The 23023-nt window shown below is 36.0% G+C and overlaps 1 protein-coding gene across 11 annotated transcripts in view; it reads right to left on the bottom strand.

Annotated features, from left to right (window-relative positions):
* MYBPC1 (myosin binding protein C1) overlaps window positions 1-23023 on the bottom strand; it is a 93796-nt gene that overhangs the window by 34800 nt on the left and 35973 nt on the right. For all 11 annotated transcript variants that reach the window (XM_059936753.1, XM_059936757.1, XM_059936759.1 and 8 more), the window contains 12 exons: window positions 18914-19062; window positions 18459-18576; window positions 16907-16958; window positions 14808-14864; window positions 9369-9535; window positions 8280-8412; window positions 6626-6750; window positions 5541-5646; window positions 4099-4265; window positions 2183-2345; window positions 965-1071; window positions 507-640 (listed from right to left, as the gene is read on the bottom strand). In XM_059936753.1, coding sequence (XP_059792736.1) covers window positions 507-640; window positions 965-1071; window positions 2183-2345; window positions 4099-4265; window positions 5541-5646; window positions 6626-6750; window positions 8280-8412; window positions 9369-9535; window positions 14808-14864; window positions 16907-16958; window positions 18459-18576; window positions 18914-19062 — 1478 coding nt within the window. The remainder of the gene's footprint in view (window positions 1-506; window positions 641-964; window positions 1072-2182; window positions 2346-4098; window positions 4266-5540; window positions 5647-6625; window positions 6751-8279; window positions 8413-9368; window positions 9536-14807; window positions 14865-16906; window positions 16959-18458; window positions 18577-18913; window positions 19063-23023) is intronic.

Genomic DNA, 23023 nt, shown 5'->3' with positions numbered 1-23023 from the left:
TTACTTTGCAGCATGTGGGATCTTCCCGGACCAGGGATTGAGCCCATGTCCCCTGCATTGGTAGGCAGATTTTAAACCACTGCAGCACCAGGGAAGTCCCACCCTGTTTTGTTTTGTTTTTTTAATTTTCGTAGCACTCATTACTATCCAAAGTGACTTTGTTTATTTATTTATTTAATAATTCATTGTCTATTTCTCTTCCACCCCATTCCCTGACACACATTAGAAGGAAAGGTAGAACCTCTTCACTGCACATAATAACATTCATATGCATATGCACAGGGTCACATAGTAGGTAGTCAGAAATATGAAAAGCAAATGAATAGTTATTATATTTGCCTGAAAATCAGTGATCTTTCTTTATTAAAGGAATTACATCTTTACTGTACATTTATTTGCTGCCTTCTTTCATGTGACTCATGGGAAGCAGGGAGTAAGGTAGGCTGTGTGTGTGTTTGTGTGTGTGTGTGTGTGTGTGTGTGTGTGTGTGTGTGTGTAGAACAAACCTTATCTGCTCGGCTCCAAATGGCTTTAGGAGGTGGTTCTCCACTGATGGGAATCTCTAGACGAAGCTTGTTTCCTGCAATTACTGTCACTGTATTGTCAGCATCAAGACCATCCAGGTTGATCTTTGGAGGATCTGGAATATTAACCGTGGCCTTTGTTATCAGACGGTTATTTCCATGTGATCATCTGGGTTAGTACTCGGCTAGTGTTAAACATTGGTAGTAACCAATATTTTATCTGGTCAAAAAGGATATAAGCGGAGTCAAAGTAGTTGGTGCCTGGTACCTTGCAAAACTACTTCATTGTTAAGACCTCTTAAGAATCAACTATTATGATTAGTGATTACTACCAATTCATGTATTTTTCTTTAAATATCATATTTTGAATATAATTCCAAGGTAAGCAAAACCAGAAAAACAAGAACATAACTCTGCAATGATTTCTTTTATCTACTCACCAATAACATGAACTTTGGCAGGCAAAATAACAGAGTAGGCATCTGGTGCAAATACATAATCACCTTCATCCTCAACGAGAGCATTGGTTACCACTAATTTGTGGATTCTAAGGAAATGAAAAAACATATTTCTAAGACTTTGCAAAGATTTAGACTGTGTAGGACCCAAACTGAGGAGACACCTGGTTTTATCTTAACTTGTTTAGTGCAGCCTGGAGAGAGACTGAGAATAATGTGATGCCTTAATTATCCTATTTATTGATCCACATTCAGTATTTATTTTGCGCTATATGAAACTATCTCTACAAATACAGCCTGCTTACTATGCAAGAATCTCTTGTGCCTTTTTAAAATCTCATAGCTTAAAAAAGGATAGAAGATAACACCTCACTGATGCCATATTTTAAGATTCAAGAAATTACCAAGAATAACCTGACTTTGGCTTTTTATGCAAACCTAAGAGCAATTGTTCTTTTTTTAAAAAAGGTTGAGGTATAGTTGACCTACATTATTATATATTTCAGGTATACAACATAGTGATTCACAATTTTTAAAGGTTATACTCCATTTATAGTTATTATAAAGTATTGGCATAAGAGCAATAGTTCTTAACTTTATTGGCATCATGAGCCAGTGAATATCTGATGGACACCATGGCTCCTCAATCTGGAGAAAAACAAGTATTTTTGCACACACAGAACTTGCTTACAATTTCAAAGGATTTGTGGGGGCCCCTGAAGTTCATTCACAGTCTCCTAAAAATCCATGGATCCTAGTTTAAGAACTCTTGTCCTACATCTTTGTTAGATTCTAGGATATTATGCAAACCGTCCCCCCCTCAGCAAAAAAAAACTGTGGAAAGGTCATATGAGGGGACAGTGAATCCAATTCAACCAGGGACAGTGAATCCAATTCAACCAGTTCCTCAACTAGAATACAGTATCATTCCGCTAAGCTCATGTTTATATGGAAAGACTCAGTCAATGGGTTTTGAAATAACACAGCACCTCACTGTAAGGTACAGGTACAGGATCACAGGTAGGACATGATGTATAAGAGAGAACTCACATAGTCTTGCTATTTGAAAGCAAAGAACTGGAAATAGAGCCTCTCCCTATGAGTACTCTCCAAACATCCTTACCAGTCATGTAACTTAGGAAGCAGAAGAAGTGAAGATGGGGACCAGCCCTCACTTAGGGACCACCCTAGCTTACTTACCTTCCCCTGTGAACAATCTTTAGACGGTCAGACTCCTGAATGGGTATGCCATTTTTAGTCCATTTTCCTGATAAGTTTTCAGATATTTCACACTTCAAGCAGATTTCTTTTCCAGGATTTACAGTCTGATCTGTCAGAGGTGTCAATATCTTCAGAGGTTTTACTGCAGAAATAATAGATGGTTATTAAGTGCCAAATCTAAATTCCAGACAGGCCAAGACGGTGTCATTTCACAATGGTACAGTTTCACTATAATGCTTGTTTTGAAAATGAGAATTTGTTCAATGCAGTTGAAATATTCGGGGACAATTAGAGCATAACACACATTTCACGTTTGATTATGCATGATTTTATTCATGAGAAAGACTAGATGAATCCAGAAAACGGCACCCAGCTGAACTGAGTCAGGTAGGACTGCACAGAGCGCACACATACACCTCAGACATCAACCAGCTACTTTAGTTCACCCACGTTAAATGAGCCACATCCATGCGCATCTGAGATCCATGCACATCCAAGATGACAGCTCTCCATCCAGTTTCAAATAACCTCCTTCCACTACTTCACAATAGCTCACAAACTGCAACACTTCTGATACCACTTCCACAAGCAAATTTCAGGTCTTTTTCAAGGTAAAGTGCCATACTTATTGTAGTATTTATTAACCATTTAACATCTGTAAAACTGTACTACTGTTTTTTTCTTATTAGGTTCTTATCATTTTATTTTTTAAAAAATGTGTCCCTGACAAAATTGTTGAGTGTTGTGTCCTTAACCCCACTTTCCCCATTAGCCTTATGAATTTTATTGCATGATGTTGTACAGCACAGTAATTTTTAGAAATGCATATGTTACATTATAGCAGGACTGACTGTAATTGCTTTAAATGGATACAAATATCAGATAAGGATCTGCCTATGGTTGAAAAAACTTTTTGATATTACACTACAATGGCCATCATTCCACAAAACATAAGCAGTGTATTGCGATTACTTCCAAATAATTCAATAATCATATGAATTGCAACTGGACTTAGAAAGAAATAAGGAAGCAGGGTTTCTGCTCTGCATGTATTACCGATCTTCTTGTGAAGTTTGCTATTCTAATTTTCATAGCTAACTGGAAGGGACAGACTCTGCCATTAAGAGCTGACTACCGTTAGCGGGTATTTGGGAAAGGACATGAATTCTTTCACGCCTCTAAAGCATATCGGGGGACTTCCCTGGTGGTCCAGTGGTTAAGACTTTGCCTTCCAATGCAAGGGGCGCAGGTTCGATCCCTGGTTGGGGAGCTAAGATCCTACATGTCTCACAGCCAAAAAACCAAAACATAAAAAACAGAAGCAATATTGTAACAAATTCAATAATGACTTAAAAAAAAATGGTCCACATCAAAAAAATCTTTTAAAAAATTGTTTAAAAAAAATAAATAAAGCATATCGGCAAATTAGCTCTTAGTCTTCTCAATTGAGGCCCATTAGTTTGAGCAACTTCTCAGCCCAAATGTAATTGAAGAATGTTGAATGTTTATTGAAGAGATAGCAAGTTCACCAAACCAAAGGTCACCAAAGGATTAAGCAAACAGGATATCAGGATTTGATATCATATCTAAGTATTTATCATCTATTTATATGGTTTGGGGATTGAAATATTTCTTAACCATCTGGGTAACTTCTCTGGCAGGTGATTTTTATACTTCCTTCCCAATATTGGTATTCTACTATTAAACTGAGTAGTAAGTTCTTAGAGACCATGATTGATATGACATAGACACTCAGCTGGAATGGAATCTAATTTTACATATTGAAAATTGCCACAAGTAGAAGTCAAATAGATTGAAACTCTCCTAAAACTGAATTAACAAACACAACACACTAGTAAAACAGCTTGGAAGACATCCAAGGAAGTCTTACTTACAGTCAATGCTAAGTTTAGCAGATGACTGCCCTCCTGTTGTCATTACAGAATATTCTGCAGTATCAGCCTTTGTTGCTTCGTCTATGACCAAAATGTGTTTTTTGCCATCAACTTTAATGTAGTGTCTTGATCTTGGACCAGGGATGATTTCCTCACCATTCTTAAACCTGAGTCAAAATAGATTATTAAAAAAAAGTTTTATAAAAGACCCTTCAGGAGACAGGTACCAGACACTCAAGAACTTTTTGTTGAATTAAAGAATGTATGGATCAATGTATCAATAGATTAATATTGTAACAAGTATTGTCTGAAAAATGACATTAAAAACATAAGCTCACTCTTTCCATTTAAGATCAATCAGATAAAGATGCTAACAGCGGATATTACCTATGTTTGGGCTCTTGATGCACACTAGTAAGAATATCATTTTAATACACTTTAAAGACAATTGTGATTCTAGATTAGAATGAACAATCTATTCGTACCAATTACTAGAGATTCCTGCTGCATAATTTACTCTGTTTCTCAATTAAGATTTTAAGATTCCGAATCGTCTAGTCTTTAATTTTGAGGTTACTCACAGAGAACTTGAGAAAACACCTCCCATCTGACCCCAAAACTACGCTTTTTATTTTTAAGAAATGTTAAAGTAATTGGTAATTCTCAGTCTAAAGTATTTTTCTGAGATACTGTAGCAATAAAGTTACTAGGAATAACATGAAAAAAGTATATTTTCTTTTTCTTTTTTTTTGAAGAAAAGTATATTTTCCACGTAACTTGCCAGTATGGCATAGTGAGAGTAAGCATGGTATAGAGCACCCATGGGCTTTGGAGTCAAATAGACCTGGAGAACCTTGAGCCATCCATTTATTAGTAAGTGCCTATTTCCCTATATCCTTACCAATATAGATTTCTGGATCTTTTTTCAGTTTTGTTTCACAGGTGAAAAAAACCCCCAGTATCTTAGTATAGTTTTAGTTAAAACTTCTAACACGAATGAGGTTGAAATCCTTTTCATATCTGTAAATGCAATTTCCTGTTCTCCAAACTATGAAGGTACTTTTTTTGTCTATTAAAAATGGACAGGGACTTCCCTGGTGGCGCAGTGGTTAAGAATCTGCCTGCCAATGCAGGGGACATGGGTCCGAGCCCTGGTCCAGGAAGATCCCACATGCCGCGGAGCAACTAAGCCCGTGCGCCACAACTATTGAGCCTGCGCTCTAGAGGCTGCGAGCCACAACTACTGAGCCTGCAAGCCACAACTACTGAAGTCTGCGTGCCTAGAGCCCGTGCTCCTCAGCAAGAGAAGCCACCGCCATGAGAAGCCCGCACACCGCAATGAAGAGTAGTCCCTGCTCGCCGCAACTAGAGAAAGCCTGTGTGCAGCAACAAAGACCCAACGCAGCCAAAAAAAAAGGACAGACCTCAGGAAAGCTATTTACCATTTTACATGGGCATCATCTTCAGACACCTCACATTCTAATTCCACTCTGTCCCCACAGTACGCTCTTGTATCTTCCAGCTGTTTGGTCACTAGAACTGGAGGCTCTAGTGTGAAAAAAAGGAAAATCAGAATCATTAAATGTCCAAAAACCTGCCTTGTGACCCTGGGTTTGTTCACAGATGAAAAACCAACAATAAGAAAGTATCATCCATCATAGAGCCATGGTCAGATGGTGGTAGGTAGTAGGTAGGTTTTTTATGATTTTTTCATGGCAAAATAAGTAGCTGGCAACCCTGGGTAAGTTTTTCCAATTTTCTAAGAACTCTTCAAATCAAATAAATTATTGTTTTAGAGAGCAGACACATTGTATCAGATATCCTTCTTTTGGCAAATAAGATACCAGATGGTAGGCGTTTCTGGGGAAGGAGAACCTATAACACTAAAATTCTCTACTTCTGGTTCTAGGCGGATGATAGAGATTGCAGAATTGTCTTTTTACAAAATTTTTTAATTGAAGTATAGTTGATGTTCAAGATTACAGAGCTGCCTTAATCATAGGTCCTCATAAAGAAAATAAGTGATTCATGGCTTCATTGACACCCTCCAGCTCTTTCACAATGTCTTAGTAAATGATGGTCTTCAGTGATCTCAGTGCCAACGATTGATGCCCTTTACTAATGAAGCTGTTTCAAGGGAAATCTATTTGTGATCAGCTGAGTGTGTTAAATGGTTATCCAGTAGACTTTATTGGGTTTCAGAAGTTATCACGAGAACAATTATATGGCAAAATACTGCTTGCTTGAGCCAAAACTACAAGGCACTTTTACTCAGCAGTTTTTTTCTCCCCATGGCTTTTCTAGTCTTCAACAAACCTGAAGATTAATTAGGATACACAATAACTGCCAGTACAGAGAGGCTTTAATCCAGAGCCAGTCTAACACCCAAGATAAACCATCTCTAGAGGTACTACCGTCTCTGCTCTGGAGCTCAAAAGCTCACTTCATCATTTCCATTTTGATTATTACCCCTGAGAGAAGGAGAGCTGTTGGCTCTTGCTGGCTATAGTAAGGAATTTCACTTTACCTCTCACAAAGAGCTCAGTGGAGCATTTGTCTTCACCAGCTGTCACATAATACTCTGAATCATCTGTTAGCACACAGTTATTGATAAACATGATTCTTTCACATCCTTTATGTTCAAAGATGTATCTGTTTTAAACAGAAGGAAGATAAACAGAGTCCGTGAACTTGATTTTATTCTTTTCTTTATTGCCAGCAAATTTGGCTTATAATTCGGTAATATTTGAAAGTCAGAAATAGTAATTTTGATCTGCAATTTATGTAGCCATGTCTTACATAGTTTAATAAACATCAAACATGAAACCAATTTCTATCTTTATAACATGTAATGTAACACATATGCATATTTACACATAATATTTGTCATTTTCTTTTTTGTATGTTTTTCATTTCAAATATAAATCAGTACTCACATATTTGCCAATGAACCTATTGTTGGAAAATAGGGTTGGCTAAGATTTTTAACTCTGTACATTTTAAAAAATGAGCAATTCATCTACTTTATAGAGGAACAGAGACGATCCTTTTCATTGATTCATTGATTTCACTCCTTGCTAGCCCAGTGAGACAGATTTTATTGGGTGAATAAATGATTATACAATTTAAGCAATAATATGAACTTAACCATTAACATAGATGGTGAATTCTATAGAATGTGATATTCTCTTAAATGAGCTTAAGAACTAGTGTTATCATATCACAGTTACCATCTACTAAGAAAGAATTTGAGTGTTTGGAAACAAAAACCTGAAATCTAAGAAGATTGCAAAATTTGATTATCTGTGACCTAGATTATGGATGGGTATATTAGGGCATCATAACGGACTAAAGAAAAAGTTCTCATTTGGGAAATTCTCAACTTGAAGACTTCAAGAACAAAACACTAAGCAACAATTTTCTAGATAAAGATAACCAAGTAAAGTTATGTTTTTGGTAAATTCAGGCTGCCTTCAAGAGATTTTTACCAGATATAAACATTATTATCACAAAGTCACTCTGAGAGCATGACCACATTAAGAAATTGGAATCCACCTAATTGTACCACAGAAGTGACAGATATTCAGGATTAAAGTCTTTTATAAATATGCAAGTGGTTCCTGTTAAGTTACAAAATATATATTGGAGTTGAAAATCTCTCAGACTGAGAAGGATCTCTGTAAAGTAGTTTCATAATAGACTAGCGATACCATCAGATATCAGGGATTAGTCTGTTTCCTTCATTTGGGAAAGGGCCAAAAAACAATAAAACACAGGCTTTAGATGCTACTCTGGAAAAACAAAAGTTATCTAATTATAAGGTGTGATTCCCAGCTGGTATATCAAATATAGATTTCAATTTTTTTCAAAATTTGATTTTAAAAATACTGGGAGAAGTTTGGCAATGCTCTGAAGTAATCACATATAACCTACAGTGACACAAATCCATAGTTAGGAATCACTTGAAATAGTTTGTATAGGATTAAAACATAAAACAGGGTTTAATTTATATAGTACTATAATTTTGATGGTTCCAAAATACATGAAAAGTTTTTGCTGTCCCACTATATGATTTTGTATCATACAGGTATAACTAAAAAGTGCTTTTAGGCATAGAAAATTAAGTCAAATTACTCTTTGATTTGTATAGTTACCACTGATTATTCGCAAATTCCACTTACTTTGTACTGGGTCGAATTTCTTGACCATTTTTATACCATTTCACCTCCAACTTTGGATCCGCCAGTTCCACAGCAAATCTTACCCTGCCTCCTTTATCAACCTGATATGCAGGATCGAGAATTTTTGCAAAAGCTGGAAGAGAGAAGAAGCAAAACTATGTTCACATGCATATACTATGAATTTAAATAGTCAATATATGTATGAGAACCTAAAGCTAAATAAAAAATTGAGACTGAAGAAGAAAGAATTAGGAACCTTCCAAATTATCCCTTATATTTTAGGAGTCTGCATCGATTTATAAACAATAAGATGGTTTAAAAATGTAAAGAGAATCCACATGCTTTTGGAAGAAACATAAGAAAAGAATTATTGAAGAGGCTTCAAAAATGATTACCTTCATTCTTCAGGGAATGTATGATATAAAGTATCCAAATGAAATTTGGACTTGAAGAACATGCTCATTCTCCTAATATGATTATTATCAGGATCATTGGGATTATCTGTGTACATCTATGTCACAGTTTTTTATCATATAATTTATGAGATACTTTCGATGACTCGTGAGCTTAAATGGAATGCCTTTGACTGACTGAAACAGTAGGCTTATCAAAGTTTTTGTACTGTGGAAACTTGCCCAAATGTTGGCATGTTTAAACACTTGCGTAACCATATCGGGTGTGAGAAGTGAATTCCCCATGCCTCATCAAATGGGTGGAAGAATATAACAGTAAAACAAAGAAACAGAGAATCTACTCTGCCTAAATAAGAATCAGGAATTTGAGAGTGAGGGAGAGATGCAGAGGCTGGAGAAAGGGGCCGCTGAGAAATTCCCAGTAACAGCGGGAATGTTTAATATTCCATTATATAATACATTGTATGTGTCACTGTAATGCACCTTCTGTTACCTTAAACCTTCAGCAGCTGTCTGCTACCCGCTTAGCCTGTGCGATGTGCGGGGCAGTAAACTACTTCACCTGAAGTCAAGTTAACGAAGAGAAGAGTAACCCCTGCAGATTCCACCCCAACTAGTCCGTCCCCAAACCCAGTAGGAAATAGCAAGGATTAAGATCTCCCCCAGGGGTGCTCACCTGCGCTCTTCTTCTCCACTCTGCGCATGCGCTTGAGCCGCCTGAGCATCCCGCGCAGGTCGGTGATGCCGTATTGGAAGGCGATCTTCTCGTACTCGCTGGGTTTCGCATTCTTCAGCAGCTCCCACACGTCCACCTCAGGTACTTCCTCCTGCTGCTTCACCTCCCTAACCGGGGAGAACCATTGCCTAGTTTAATAGCTGCCCACTGGCCCTTAAAGACAAGGAAGGTCGGAGTATGGCACCGATTTTTCGGGTCAGTGCTACAAGCTCTGTTTAAAGCCTGAGTCCTTAAAGCCGAGGGGAAAGTGTACTTTGCCTGAAGTCTCAGGGAAACTTCCAGATAGTCAAAGATCAGATACGTGCACTTATATTAACGCTCTCGTTTATCCTAGTTAAAAACACAATATTAGGGGGAGAGGAGGATACCAGGAAATATCCTTAAGATATTTTTACTTATTTTCAACTTGCAAGTCTAAATAGGAGGTGAGATTTTAAGGAACTTAAATGTTTTCATCTAGGATATCGGTATTGAAATAAGGATTAAGAACTAGAAGATTTTAGGTGTTGGTCTGTGAAAGAACAATGCTCTCTTTCTACCTTCATTGGCGTGCATACCCTAGCTCTATATGGAGATGGTACAAATACAGTATTTCAAATCTTCGGATTTTGCAAATAGCATTTTTCCTACCATGTTAGTAAATGTGTACATTAACCATTTTTGCTGTTTGTTAATACAAAAAACATTTGAAACTGTGACTAAGCATTTGTTTTTTGTTTTGGTTTTGGTTTGGTTGTTTTTCATATGATTTTTGTGTATACATAATTCTTTTTAAGAGAAAACTATTTTTTTCTAAATTGTCAGAGTAAAAAAAGAGAATGAGATCCAGAAATCTCTCGTATTTCATCTTAAAGTATTGTCTTGAACTTTTTTGGAAGCAGGTTGGGTATGAATCATGAAAATATAAATGTGAAACTGTAAAGCAAGTCATTAAGCGTCCCATGAACAAGGCGAAAGTAATTTCTTAGCGTAATTATCAAAATTATGACTCTAAATTTTGATCACTGGCAAAAGAACATATAAAGAACATATATAACTAATATATATACACACATATATATGATTTAAAGTACATACACTTGTCTGTATTTTAAAACCAAAAATTGAAACAAAACTCAGGAATAAACACTCTTAGGGAAAGAGACAGTATAAATGCAAAATATAATTCAAATTGATTTCCTTCACTAGCTAAGTAGTCCTAATTTTGTTTAAGCTTAGTTGACTCTTTTTATCAACTAAGGTTAATTTGGAAATGTTATAGTGACTGCTTACTGTGAATAATGCTGGTTTGGATATGATTTTTCCAGGAAAACTGGTCAACACATCTTAAACATCAGTGTGAAAACAGATTCATGCTATCATGTTAGCAAATAATGAGTTGCATATGTTTGCATTGTCCAATTAATTACACCTGCTTCAGAATTTCTTGAGGAAAGACTGGGTTGTAATCATAGGGAAGGGGAGGAGAATATAAATATGAACATAGAGTTTAGGGTGGCATTAGGCAAGGATGACTTCTGCATATCTAATTTCCACTGTTGTGTAACTCTTTTGCCCAGTAGAGGATGCTGAGGCAAATCTGGGACATGGAAGGAAGTGAGAGGTCATTGGTCCATCAGTAACCTTTGTGGGAAGGACTAGCAACACCATTAGGAAAATGTGCCTCTTAAAGACTCAAGACACAACTAGTATCTTCATTTCACTGAAATGGTAATTACACCCTCTATTAACATGGGGAAATTGAAAAGCTTAAGAAAATTGTCCTGAAGTTGAAATATTGGTAATAATTTGCCTGATCTACTATATCTACTGCCTGAAAGCAGTCTAAATTTCAAATATAACATTTAAATATTTTGTAGGAAGTCTTGGAGAATTGCAATTAAAATGTGTATGTGTGTATATATGTATATATTCTCTGTGGGTCTTTCCTCAATCCACTTTATTATTGCTCTATTTTTGTCACATTAGCCTGAGTCCCCACATTGTAAAATTATGCCATACTACATTGTGTTCAATTTGTATTTCAACCAAGAAGAATTACATACACATTTCAAGTGTCCTCCTGACATTGATGAAAAGATTTAAAGATATCAAACTAGATTAAAATAGATAACAAGAGGCACAAATCAAACACTGAGATATACCTAGATGAATGAGGTGAATGTTTATATGAGGAAGCCAGTAATAAAGATCATCACTTTCAGTGTGTTTCTTGAGTCACTTTTGTTGGTAGATTCATAAAACCAATCATCCTCACCATTTTTTTCTCATTAAAACACCAAAATACACCCCACTCTACTACGACCTTAATCCTAAAACAAACACCAATGACCTCTTGCCTCTTCCTTCTTCCTTTCCTCTCCATCATTTCACTGAATCTCAAATTGCAAGGAGATGGATTCATTATTTTGTACTGGAACGTGAGGTCAAGGCTGCCATCTGTAGCATCTCCTTTACTCATTCAGAATGCATCTATACTTACTGTGGTAGCTGCACATGACCCTATCTGCATGGCTACATTAAGCTTCAGTAGGGAGAAAAAGCCAAATTTCTATAGGCACTACTGATTCCTTTCCAAGCATGGGGATAGACCTATATAACAGTTACAGTACTTCCATCTACATCGAAATTTCTATAACTTGACACTCCTAGTGAAATATAAAGCAGTTATAGAAATTTTATGTAGAATAAACTTTTAAGTATTTATATAGGTCAAGTCCCATAACAAGATACTGCCCAAAAGACTGTCTGTCATTTATCTAATGTCTATTTGAAATAGGCTGACTTTGTTCAGGGCAGGGAGATCTTTCGTTGTATAAAGATGTTGGTTGTAATGATATTTATACTCATAGGGATTTTGCCACAGACTCTTGGAGGAGTAGAAATGGTAACCACATGTCATTACCACAATGAAAACACATGCAATTCACAAATTAGTAGGAAAACACAATGATTTCTAAAGTTATACTGGTGGACTAGTATATAGTATATTAAATGAATATAGTCTTATGATAACAATAATCTAATTATGAGTCAAAATAATAATTAGAGGATGTAAAGAAAATGAGAACTGGAGACATGTTGACTGCCCATTTTTTTCTAGTAATTTTTTTTTCTAGTAATTTTTTTTTCTTTAGTCATTTTGACCATTAATTAGATTTCTTTTACTCTGCAAACTACTGGCAGAACTAGTCTGTTCTTTTTTCTTTCTTTTTCCTTTTAATCAGACTTGGCACCTAATAATCTACTGTATTACATTTTTATTGATTGTGTGTGTGTGTGTGTGTGTATGTGTATGTGTATTTTGTCACTTTACTAATATAAATTCTTCAAGGGAAAATGTCACATTTTGGGGGGAAGTGGATATTTATTTGACACCTGTACTAGCCAGGCCTTTTACGTTTAACTTAATTCTCTTAAGTAGTTTTATTCTCCACATTTACAGATGTGGAAAACAAGTCTCAGGGAGGACATATAATTTGACCAAAGTCATGCATAGTAATTAGTAAATGGGAGAGTTGAGACTCAAATCCATGTTTTAACCACTACCTTTTCCTTTCCACAAATATGTATCTATCTCTTTCTACGTGCCAAGTGCTGGAAGGCACTGGATTTCTTTTCCTCACATCACCTACTATTATATTCTACACAAAGAGAGCATTTAGTATTTTCCTGGTTCAGTAAATGCAGGAAAAAAAACCCCAAAAAACAAAAAACCTCTCTTGTCTTCCTAAAGTTTCAATTTGTGCTATAAATGTCCGAGGCGCCAACTTCTGAGGCAGATTCAGAGTGGCGTTTCTTATGTGGAGTCACAGGAAATGTGCTGACTCAGAAAAGGGAAACTTGGATTTAGGTCCCTGCCCTTCCTCTAACTAGCTGTGTGACTTGGGGTAAGTCACTCAACATCTCTGGTCTTTGGTTTCTCACCTGTAGAACAGGAAGAGTGAGGCTCGCTTAAGGTCAATTCATATACTATTGCTTTAAATACATCTGGGGAATTAATAAATATTATTGAGACTAATGATTATTTGAAGTATCCAGAGAAGGAAAAATGTTTTTGATTCTGCCAAAGTCTATTGATTGGCTAATATCCATTTGATTATTAATAAATGGCACCTGTTAATATTTCTGTTCTCAACCTAAATGTTTAGAGCTGGGGGTGAATTTTTCATTCACAGGGACTTGAATAAAGCCATCCAACTAAACTGAGAATGAACACAAGCCCATTTATTACTATTTGTAATTTGTTTTGAAGCATTTCTATCTATACTTACGATTTTTTAGTAACCATAGAAAGCAGTAAAAATAATAAAAAGTGAATCTAAAATGCTAAATGAAAACATATCAATATTATATATCATTAATTTAGAATTATAGTTTTACTGTTTATTCACAAGTTTGGTAGATAAACACAATCCCAGCAAAAGTCATTTTCTTTTTGTTGCTTCTGTGCTATAGTAAATATCTAGATATGTATATCTTTATATATAACATATATATAATATAGTATATTTATGATTATGTATATGCATATTTATGGGCAGAAATTCTATAAAATGGTTGTATACTAAATATCCATAATGAAAATCTATAAATTTTATTGCCGGAGAGTACAAAGTTAAGGGAGTGTGAGTGATAATACTAAACACATCTCCATTTTACTACTATATTTTATCTCTTCTAAAAACGCACATTTTTGGACATTTTAAACATCTCTGAAATAAGGATGTACCTTATAGTCAATAGTATGTCATAATAAATAATTTGGAGCAATTTTTTTCATTGCTTAGTGATTTATAAAATACAGGTATATATTAACATGAATGGTGTCTTAGATTTGATGAAATATAGTAAATCACCAATACTATGTTAAAGTATATATATATATATATATATATATATATATATATATATATATATATATATATATATATATACTTGCTGAGACTTCTACCAAAATTTTGAAATTGATTTTTCAGTCAAATATCAAAAGCAGAAGAATGGAGGCTTTATTTATTCAATCATGACAAGGAATCATGATTGAAATAATAGAAATCATGAGAGAAATAAAAAGTATTCACGTATTTAAGTCTCTGTCTCAGTTTTCAGATTTCCTCATCCCCTTCTAAGAAAGTATGTGAAGACTCATGAAACATTTAAAAAGAAAGTAAAAGCATCAGCTAAAATCTTTAACAGATTAGTATGCAGTTGTTTCTCTGTCTCTTTCTTAGTCAACGCTGTTATAGTATTCCATAAGCAAAACGCATTTTAAGAAATGAGAAATTCTTTGAAAAACATCTACTTTAAACTTGACTCCTCTGAGTGGGTATCTAAAAGATTTCCAGGCCAAAGCGCCTCACTCCATCACTGGATTCTCACCTACGTTTCAGGAGACCACTAAAGTCAAGTTCCCCTGCATCCTCTTGACCTTCTCCACTGTCATTAACAAAAGAAAAGCAAATCCGGGTTTAATGCTGAGACACATACACAACAGTTTCCCCCAAACACTCTACATATAACGTATATGCAATTTTGTACTAGCACACAAGTCACAGGACTAAACCAACACAAACACTTTCTTTTCACACAAGTGACATTTTAAGTTTTGGAGAATGTACTTGTGGAAAAGTAAACATGAGGAGCTTGTGTTACTCTACGATTTCGGAAGGCACATTTTTGTAGATTGCATATATAGAACTGCTTGGATTTGTGTTCAAACAGAGGAACACAAATGCACTTAAGCCAAGCAACACAAAGTACTTTGTTTTTGCAAGTTGGGGGCGCTGGAAACATACCTGTGTAAAAAGCAAAGGACTTTTGCTGATCTCTGTTATTCATGTCAGACAGAGATTGGCTTGGAGGACGAAGTGTACCAGTGTCAAATATATAAGTACCAAACTTATATTTAAAGGTAACCTCTTTGTGTCCATCAATACATTAATCAGATAATGTGATACCAACATAACAAAAATGGAGCTAGTGCAGAGCTTTTTAAAAGATGCATTCCTTTCTCTTTTAAAGAGAAAGGATTATAAGCTTTTCATTTTCTTATTAATATTTATACCTTTTAAAATATATTTTCCAAAAATTTGTCTTGGAATTGTTGAGCCCTTTACTAGGAGTTTTTAAAAGTGCTTTCCTATAGAGAAATGCATCTTAATTTAGGCATGCAGCCACCTTCATGATTTCATGTAAATTCTAAATATAACAGAAGCTATGGAACTGACATTTAAATGGCACTACATATTTACTTACGTGTTTAATTTTTTAATGAAGATTTTGTTTCCTGCTCTTTTACAAATGTTAGTTATGGTTTCTAAGAAAAGAGTCTGTGGGTTTAAAAACAGCGTGTATAACACGTAAGTTATAAGAATTGAGCTCAAATCGTGTGTTTTCAAAATTTCTCTAATAGCACATATTTGGAGAAGACCTTTTGACATAAACACATTTCTATTCTCTTAAAGCCCAAAACTTAGTAGATTACGTCTTCCTCTCTTAAAATAGGCTTATACATAAGATGAATGTAGTTTTAGATCTATGCATTTGCTGAACATGGGGTGACGGGAAGGTAAGAGATTTTGAAAGTTATGACTTAAAAAAATACAATTGACTGATCAGGAAGTATTAAATATCTTTTAAAAGTAATTACAATTTTCATTTGTTCATAATTTAGGAGGGAACTATGACTTTTATTAACAGACTAAATCGTTGTTTTATGCTAGTTTCAGATGACTTTCCTTATTCAACAACACTGTTATGTGGATTCTGTCTTAAGAAGAACAAAACATTTGCTCTCATGAATGAATTTTTATTTTGGAAGAATTAAGTACAGAGCATAAAATAATGGCAGGAAAAGGCTAGTCACATTTCTCATAGGCTAGAAAATTCTTTTCATTTTTCTTCTTTGACCCCCTGATATTTCAGCCTTGGCAGGTGCAAAATAAATCAATTAAGTATCTATATTTTGCCTTTCTACAATGTTCTTTATTCCAGCAGACTCAGTGGTCTTTCATTTAGGATAATTCCACATTTAAATAGCGCTAACTTCAGTAAGTAGCTACTTAATTGCAGTTTCCTGGGCACATGGTTTAATTGCTCCATACGTGATTTCTAGATAAAAGGCAATATAAGTTTTCTGATATCACTTAACTGATGCTGTATGAGATGTGTATTGTTATAATCTTTGTGGGCCATTTGGTAGAAAATAATGCAATTAAGGAAGAAGCCTCATAGACCCGTAAAATGGGAGCTTCCTATAACAAGAATAGTCTAAAAAATGATCAGCATATACACGAGTTGGCATATTAAACCCACAGCTTCTCTTGAACTCTAACTTTTGAATATTTAGCATGTTTGACTTCAGTGAAAAGAGTTGATCTCATTTGGAATATAGAGTGTGGGGGAAGGGAAAGTGCGTTTTGAAAATCTGCCACTTTCATGTGATACAAAAGCTACCTAGATTCCCCTTTTGAAGTTACCTTCTCTTGAAAGCAGATCTGATGTCAATGCTTGGGGTAGTCCCAGTAGATTCTTTGAAAGGAAAGAAAACAGTAAAATAAATACCCATTAAGAAGGCAGTTCTGTGTTCAGTTCCTTTCCCCGCTGTGGGGATTCTTCAGATGGAAGGGATGCCAGGTGAGGGGGGGATGGCTCTCCTCTCAGCGGGTGAGCTGCGGAGGTATCACACCTCACCCCCCCTCGCACGGAATCAATGAAGGGATTTAGTAGGAGTTACCGTATCCAGTTGTCATTCCACCTGTCTGCCCATTAGAGTCACCTAAGGAGCTTAAAAAATGTCAGCTTCTTGATCTCCCTGCTGGAGATTTTGATTCACCAGATCAGGGATGGGCTCCCGGAAATCAATATTCTGAAAACGCCCCTCAGGTGATTCTCAGAGATGCCTGGCCAGGTTGAAGAAGCAGCGCTCAGGACCAAATTCCCACTTAATACAGAAATCTCGACAGCACCACCACCCATGGTCACCCAGCCTCTGCTTGACAACTCTCGGACTGGGACCCTCACAACCTTCTGTTGTGTCTCTATATAGCTTTAAGGAAAGAGCTTGTGCTAATGTGAAGACAAAATTCACCTTCTCTTAATTTCCACCCTGTGATTCTAATCTGCCTAAACACTTCTCGAGGACATGGATAATGGCCTTTTCCTTCTGTGTGACAGCCCTTCCCCTATTTACAATGAGTCATAAATGCCTGGCCTCCTTCACCTACACATTCAAGCTGAATGGGGCATAGTTCCTGGATTCTTCATCTTCCCAGCTACCCTACTCCAGGAGGGATCCCAGTGGAGGTATGGTACCCATGGCCAAAGGCATTACTTCAAATGTGGAACAAGTAGCATGTTACAGAGAGTGGTATCACTTCCTAAACCTAGATCCTATAACACTTGTAATGCTCTGGTTTTAAATTACCTCAGCTTTGTCTTTTGTAGCTGCATCACACTTCGGATTCATTTTAAGTTTATGATGTTTGCTGCCAAGTCAACTTTCCCTTTGTATACTTATCAAAGTATTGTCTTTTCCCCTATGTACATACATACCTTTAATTTATTCCTACTAAATTCACTCTTGGCAGTACACAGAACATATAGATGAAGAACTTCCATATCTGACATCAGTCCTTATAAGAGAAATCCTCCCTTCTACCTGGGTATCCTGGCATCTTCATCCCATATTAACTTATCCCCAAACCTGAGTGGGAATAAGAGGACCAAACGAAACAGGTACATTCAGTAGCAGCAAAAAAAGTCATCGGCCCTTATCTGAGAGATTGAATAGCATGGATAGCATGGATAAGAGATATTTACAATAAATTCCTCCAAATTCTGTTTTTAAATTGTCTCATAACAATTTAATTCAGCAAGCTTGCTGAGACTACCACAATCAGAAACACACAGTTTTAAAGGAAACTTTATTTCCAAAATCTCATACTAATAAATGGCCTTATTCTCCTCTATCCTCTCATACCTCATAAACAAAAAACAATTAAACTTATCCAGACTAGAAGTCTCTCTTACCATGTACTTCAAGATCGAAGGAACAGCTGTCAAACTTATCCTTATAGGTGACCTCGCATCTGTAGTTTCCTGCATAGTTCTCTTTGGCCTGGATGATCTGCATCTCAAATGTGTACACCTGCAATGAAATGTATCCGGACATATTTCAGCCCTACCTTGCCGACAGAAAGAGGCCATCACATTGCAGTTATTTCCCCAGTTCCTCAGCATTGGCTTAAAGACGTGTCTGTATCTGGGGATTCCGGTACCATGTTCTCAGTATGGGAGGGGTCAATGCAATGCTCTGAAGCCCCTGGAGACAGCAGGGCAACCACACTGGAGTGTAAACACTAGAAATGGGAACTCCAGCAGATGTTCTGGGACTGAAGTCTGTCAAAGATGAACCGAAAATGACCTTTTACGCACACAGAGGAATGAGCTGGCTGAGCCCCTGCGGCAGGAGGTCAGGGTCATACCCGACTGTGCCTTTCGAAGGTTTCCTTCAGCTGGAGGTGCTTCCCAGCTTTGCTGGCCAGGTCCATCCATTTCCCTTTGAACCATTTGATAGTGGGCTTTCTAAGAAGATCTTCGGCCTTGACTTTCGCTATAAAGGTGATATTTTCACCTAGGAAAAAAGCACAAGTAATTCAGACTGTGGTTTTAAAATTGCCATTTGTTTAGCTCTTGGATGGAAGGAGTTAGACAGGAATACACGGCATAGCCTATGATGTGACTGGCACTGCTGGAATTGAACAATGAAAGGGCCCTGATTTTTTTTTTTTGAGTACCCTAGTTCTTAGGATACTCTAACTGCTTCTGCTTTTGAGGTTTATGGAGCAGAAAAAGAGCAATGGGGAAATCAGTGGAAATAATTTTTGTTTGGAATTCAAGCAAAAGTAATATGTATAAAATAACATATACAGGCATACCTCATTTTATTGCACTTTGCTTTATTGCACTTTGAAGATGGTGAGTTTTCTTTTTTTTTTAATTTCTGAATTTTATTTTATTTATTTTTTATACAGCAGATTCTTATTAGTTATCTATTTTATACATATTAGTGTATATATGTCAATCCCCATCTCCCAAATTCATCTCACCACCACCCCTCCACTTTCCCCCCTTGGTGTCCATATGTTTGTTCTCTACATCTGTGTCTCTATTTCTGCCTTGCAAACCAGTTCATCTGTACCATTTTTCTAGATTCCACATATATGCATTAATATACGATATTTGTTTTTCTCTTTCTGATTTACTTCACTCTGTATGAGTCTCTATGCCCATCCACGTATCTACAAATAACCCAATTTCATTCCTTTTTATGGCTGAGTTATATTCCATTGTATATATGTACCAGATCTTCTTTATCCATTCGTCTGTTGATGGGCATTTAGGTTGCTTCCATGACCTGGCTATTGTAAATAGTGCTACAATGAACATTGGGGTGCATGTGTCTTTTTGAATTATGGTTTTCTCTGGGTATATGCCCAGTAGTGGGATTGCTGGGTCATATGCTAATTCTATTTTTAGTTTTCTAAGGAACCTCCATACTGTTCTCCATAGTGGCTGTATCAATTTACATTCCCACCAACAGTGCAAGAGGGTTCCCTTTTCTCCACACCCTCTCCAGCATTTGTTGTTTGTAGATTTTCTGATGATGCCCATTCTAACCGGTGTGAGGTGATGTTGAGCAGCTTTTCATGTGTCTCTTGGCCATCTGTATGTCTTCTTTGGAGAGATGTCTATTTTTGATTGGGTTGTTTGTTTTTTTAATCTTGAGCTGCATGAGCTGTTTATATATTTTGGAGATTAATCCCTTGTCGGTCACTTCATTTGCTTATAAATTGAAGGTTTGTGGCAACCCTGCATCAGGCAAGTCTACTGGTGTCATTTTTTCCAACAGTATTTGCTCACTTCATGTTTCTGTGTCACATTTTGGTGATTATTGCAATATTTCAAACTTTTTCATTATTATTGTATTTGTTATGGTGGTCTGTGATCAGTGATCTTTGATGTTACTATTACAAAAAGATTACAACTCACTGAAGGCCTCAGATAACGGTTAGAATTTTTTAGCAATGAAGTATCTTTAATTAAGGTATGTACATTATTTTTTAGACACAACACTATTGCATACTTAATAGACTATAGTATAGTGTAAGCATAACTTTTGTATGCACTAGGAGACCAGAAAATTCTTGGGACTCGTTTTAGTATGATATTTGCTTTATTGTGGTGGTCTGGAACCAAATCCACAGTATCTTCAAGGTATGCATAAATATGAAAAAAATGAAATAAAAAAATTGGAAAACACACACAATATACATATATATGTATACATATATATGTATGTATATATATTATATATATAATATATATATACACACATAGATTTTTTCCATCCTTATTAGGCAAGATAATGACAAGTCTGGAATCATAAGAATATGACTAAATGAAAATGATCTTTTTGACGTAAACACTCCTTTTTTTTTTTTTTTAGTTATTTCTGAGATATACATTTTAAAGTAATAACTAGAATTATGACTTATAACATTATACCAGAATATATAAGATTTTTGGAATTTTCATGTAATGTCTGAAACATTTATATTAACATATTTCCATACAAATAACCCAAAGAAAGTTTAGTATTAGTTGTTTTTTTTTGTTTGTTTGTTTTTATACTGCAGGTTCTAATAAGTCATCAATTTTATACACATCAGTGTAGACATGTCAATCCCAATCGCCCAATTCAGTACACCACCATCCCCACCCCACCGCGGTTTTCCCCACTTGGTGTCCATACGTTTGTTCTCTACATCTGTGTCTCAACTACTGCCCTGCAAACCAGTTCATCTGTACCACTTTTCTAGGTTCCACATACATGCATTAATATACAATATTTGTTTTTCTCTTTCTGACTTACTTCACTCTGTGTGACAGTCTCTAGATCCATCCACGTCTCAACAAATGACTCAATTTCGTTCCTTTTTATGGCTGAGTAATATTCCATTGTATATATGTACCAGTTCTTCTTTATCCATTCGTCTGTCGATGGGCATTTAGGTTGCTTCCATGACCTGGCTATTGTAAATAGTGCTGCAATGAACATTGGGGTGCATGTGTCTTTTTGAATTATGGTTTTCTCCGGGTATATGCCCAGGAGTGGGACTGCTGGATCATATGGTAATTCTATTTGTAGTTTTTTAAGGAACCTCCATATTGTTCTCCATAGTGGCTGTATCAATTTACATTCCCACCAACAGTGCAAGAGGGTTCCCTTTTCTCCACACCCTTTCCAGCATTTGTTGTTTGTAGATTTTCTGATGATGCCCATTCTAACTGGTGTGAGGTGATACCTCATTGTAGTTTTGATTTGCATTTCTCTAATAATTAGTGATGTTGAGCAGCTTTTCATGTGCTTCTTGGCCATCTGTATGTCTTCTTTGAAGAAATGTCTATTTAGGTCTTCTGCCCATTTTTGGATTGGGTTGTTCTTTTCTTTAATATTGAGCTGCATGAGCTGTTTATATATTTTGGAGATTAGTCCTTTGTCTGTTGATTCCTTTGCGAATATTTTCTCCCATTCTGAGGGTTGTCTTTACGTCTTGTTAATGGTTTCCTTTGCTGTGCAAAAGCTTTGAAGTTTCATTAGGTCCAATTTGTTTATTTTTGTTTTTATTTCCATTACCCTAGGAGGTGGATCAAAAAAGATCTTGCTGTGATTTATGTCAAAGAGTGTTCTTCCTAAGTTTTCCTCTAAGAGTTTTATAGTGTCCGGTCTTACATTTAGGTCATGAATCCATTTTGAATTTATTTTTGTGTATGGTGTTAGGGAGTGTTCTAATTTCATACTTTTACATGTAGCTGTCCAGTTTTCCCAGCACCACTTATTGAAGAGGCTCTCTTTTCTCCATTATATATCTTTGCCTCCGTTAGCATAGATTAGTTGACCATAGGTGCGTGGGTTTATCTCTGGGCTTTCTATCTTGTTCCATTGATCTATGTTTCTGTTTTTGTGCCACTACCATATTGTATTGATTACTGTAGCTTCGTAGTATAGTCTGAAGTCAGGGAGTCTGATTCCTCCAACTCCGTTTTTTTCCCTCAAGACTGCTTTGGGTATTCGGGGTCTTTTGTGTCTCCATACAAATTTTGAGATGATTTGTTCTAGTTCCATAAAAAATGTCATTGGTAATTTGATAGGGGTTGCATTGACTCTGTAAATTGCTTTGGGTAGTATAGTAATGTTCACAATATTGATTCTTCCAATCCAAGAACATGGTATATCTCTCCATCTGTTGGTATCATCTTTAATTTCTTTCATCAGTGTCTTATAGTTTTCTGCATACAGATCTTTTGTTTCCCTAGGTAGGTTTATACCTAGGTATTTTATTCTTTTTGTTGCAATGGTAAATGGGAGTGTTTCCAAAATTTCTGTTTCAGATTTTTCATCATTAGTGTATAGGAATGCAAGAGATTTCTGTGCATTAATTTTGTATCCTGCAACTTTACCAAATTCATTGATTAGCTCTAGTACTTTTCTGGTGGCATTTTTAGGATTCTCTATGTATACTATCATGCCA

This window comes from Balaenoptera ricei, chromosome 10 (assembly GCF_028023285.1).
Source record: "Balaenoptera ricei isolate mBalRic1 chromosome 10, mBalRic1.hap2, whole genome shotgun sequence".
Lineage (NCBI taxonomy): Eukaryota > Metazoa > Chordata > Mammalia > Artiodactyla > Balaenopteridae > Balaenoptera > Balaenoptera ricei.
The sequence above is the reverse complement of the archived record's forward strand: the minus strand, read 5'-3'. Positions and strand labels throughout refer to the sequence as shown.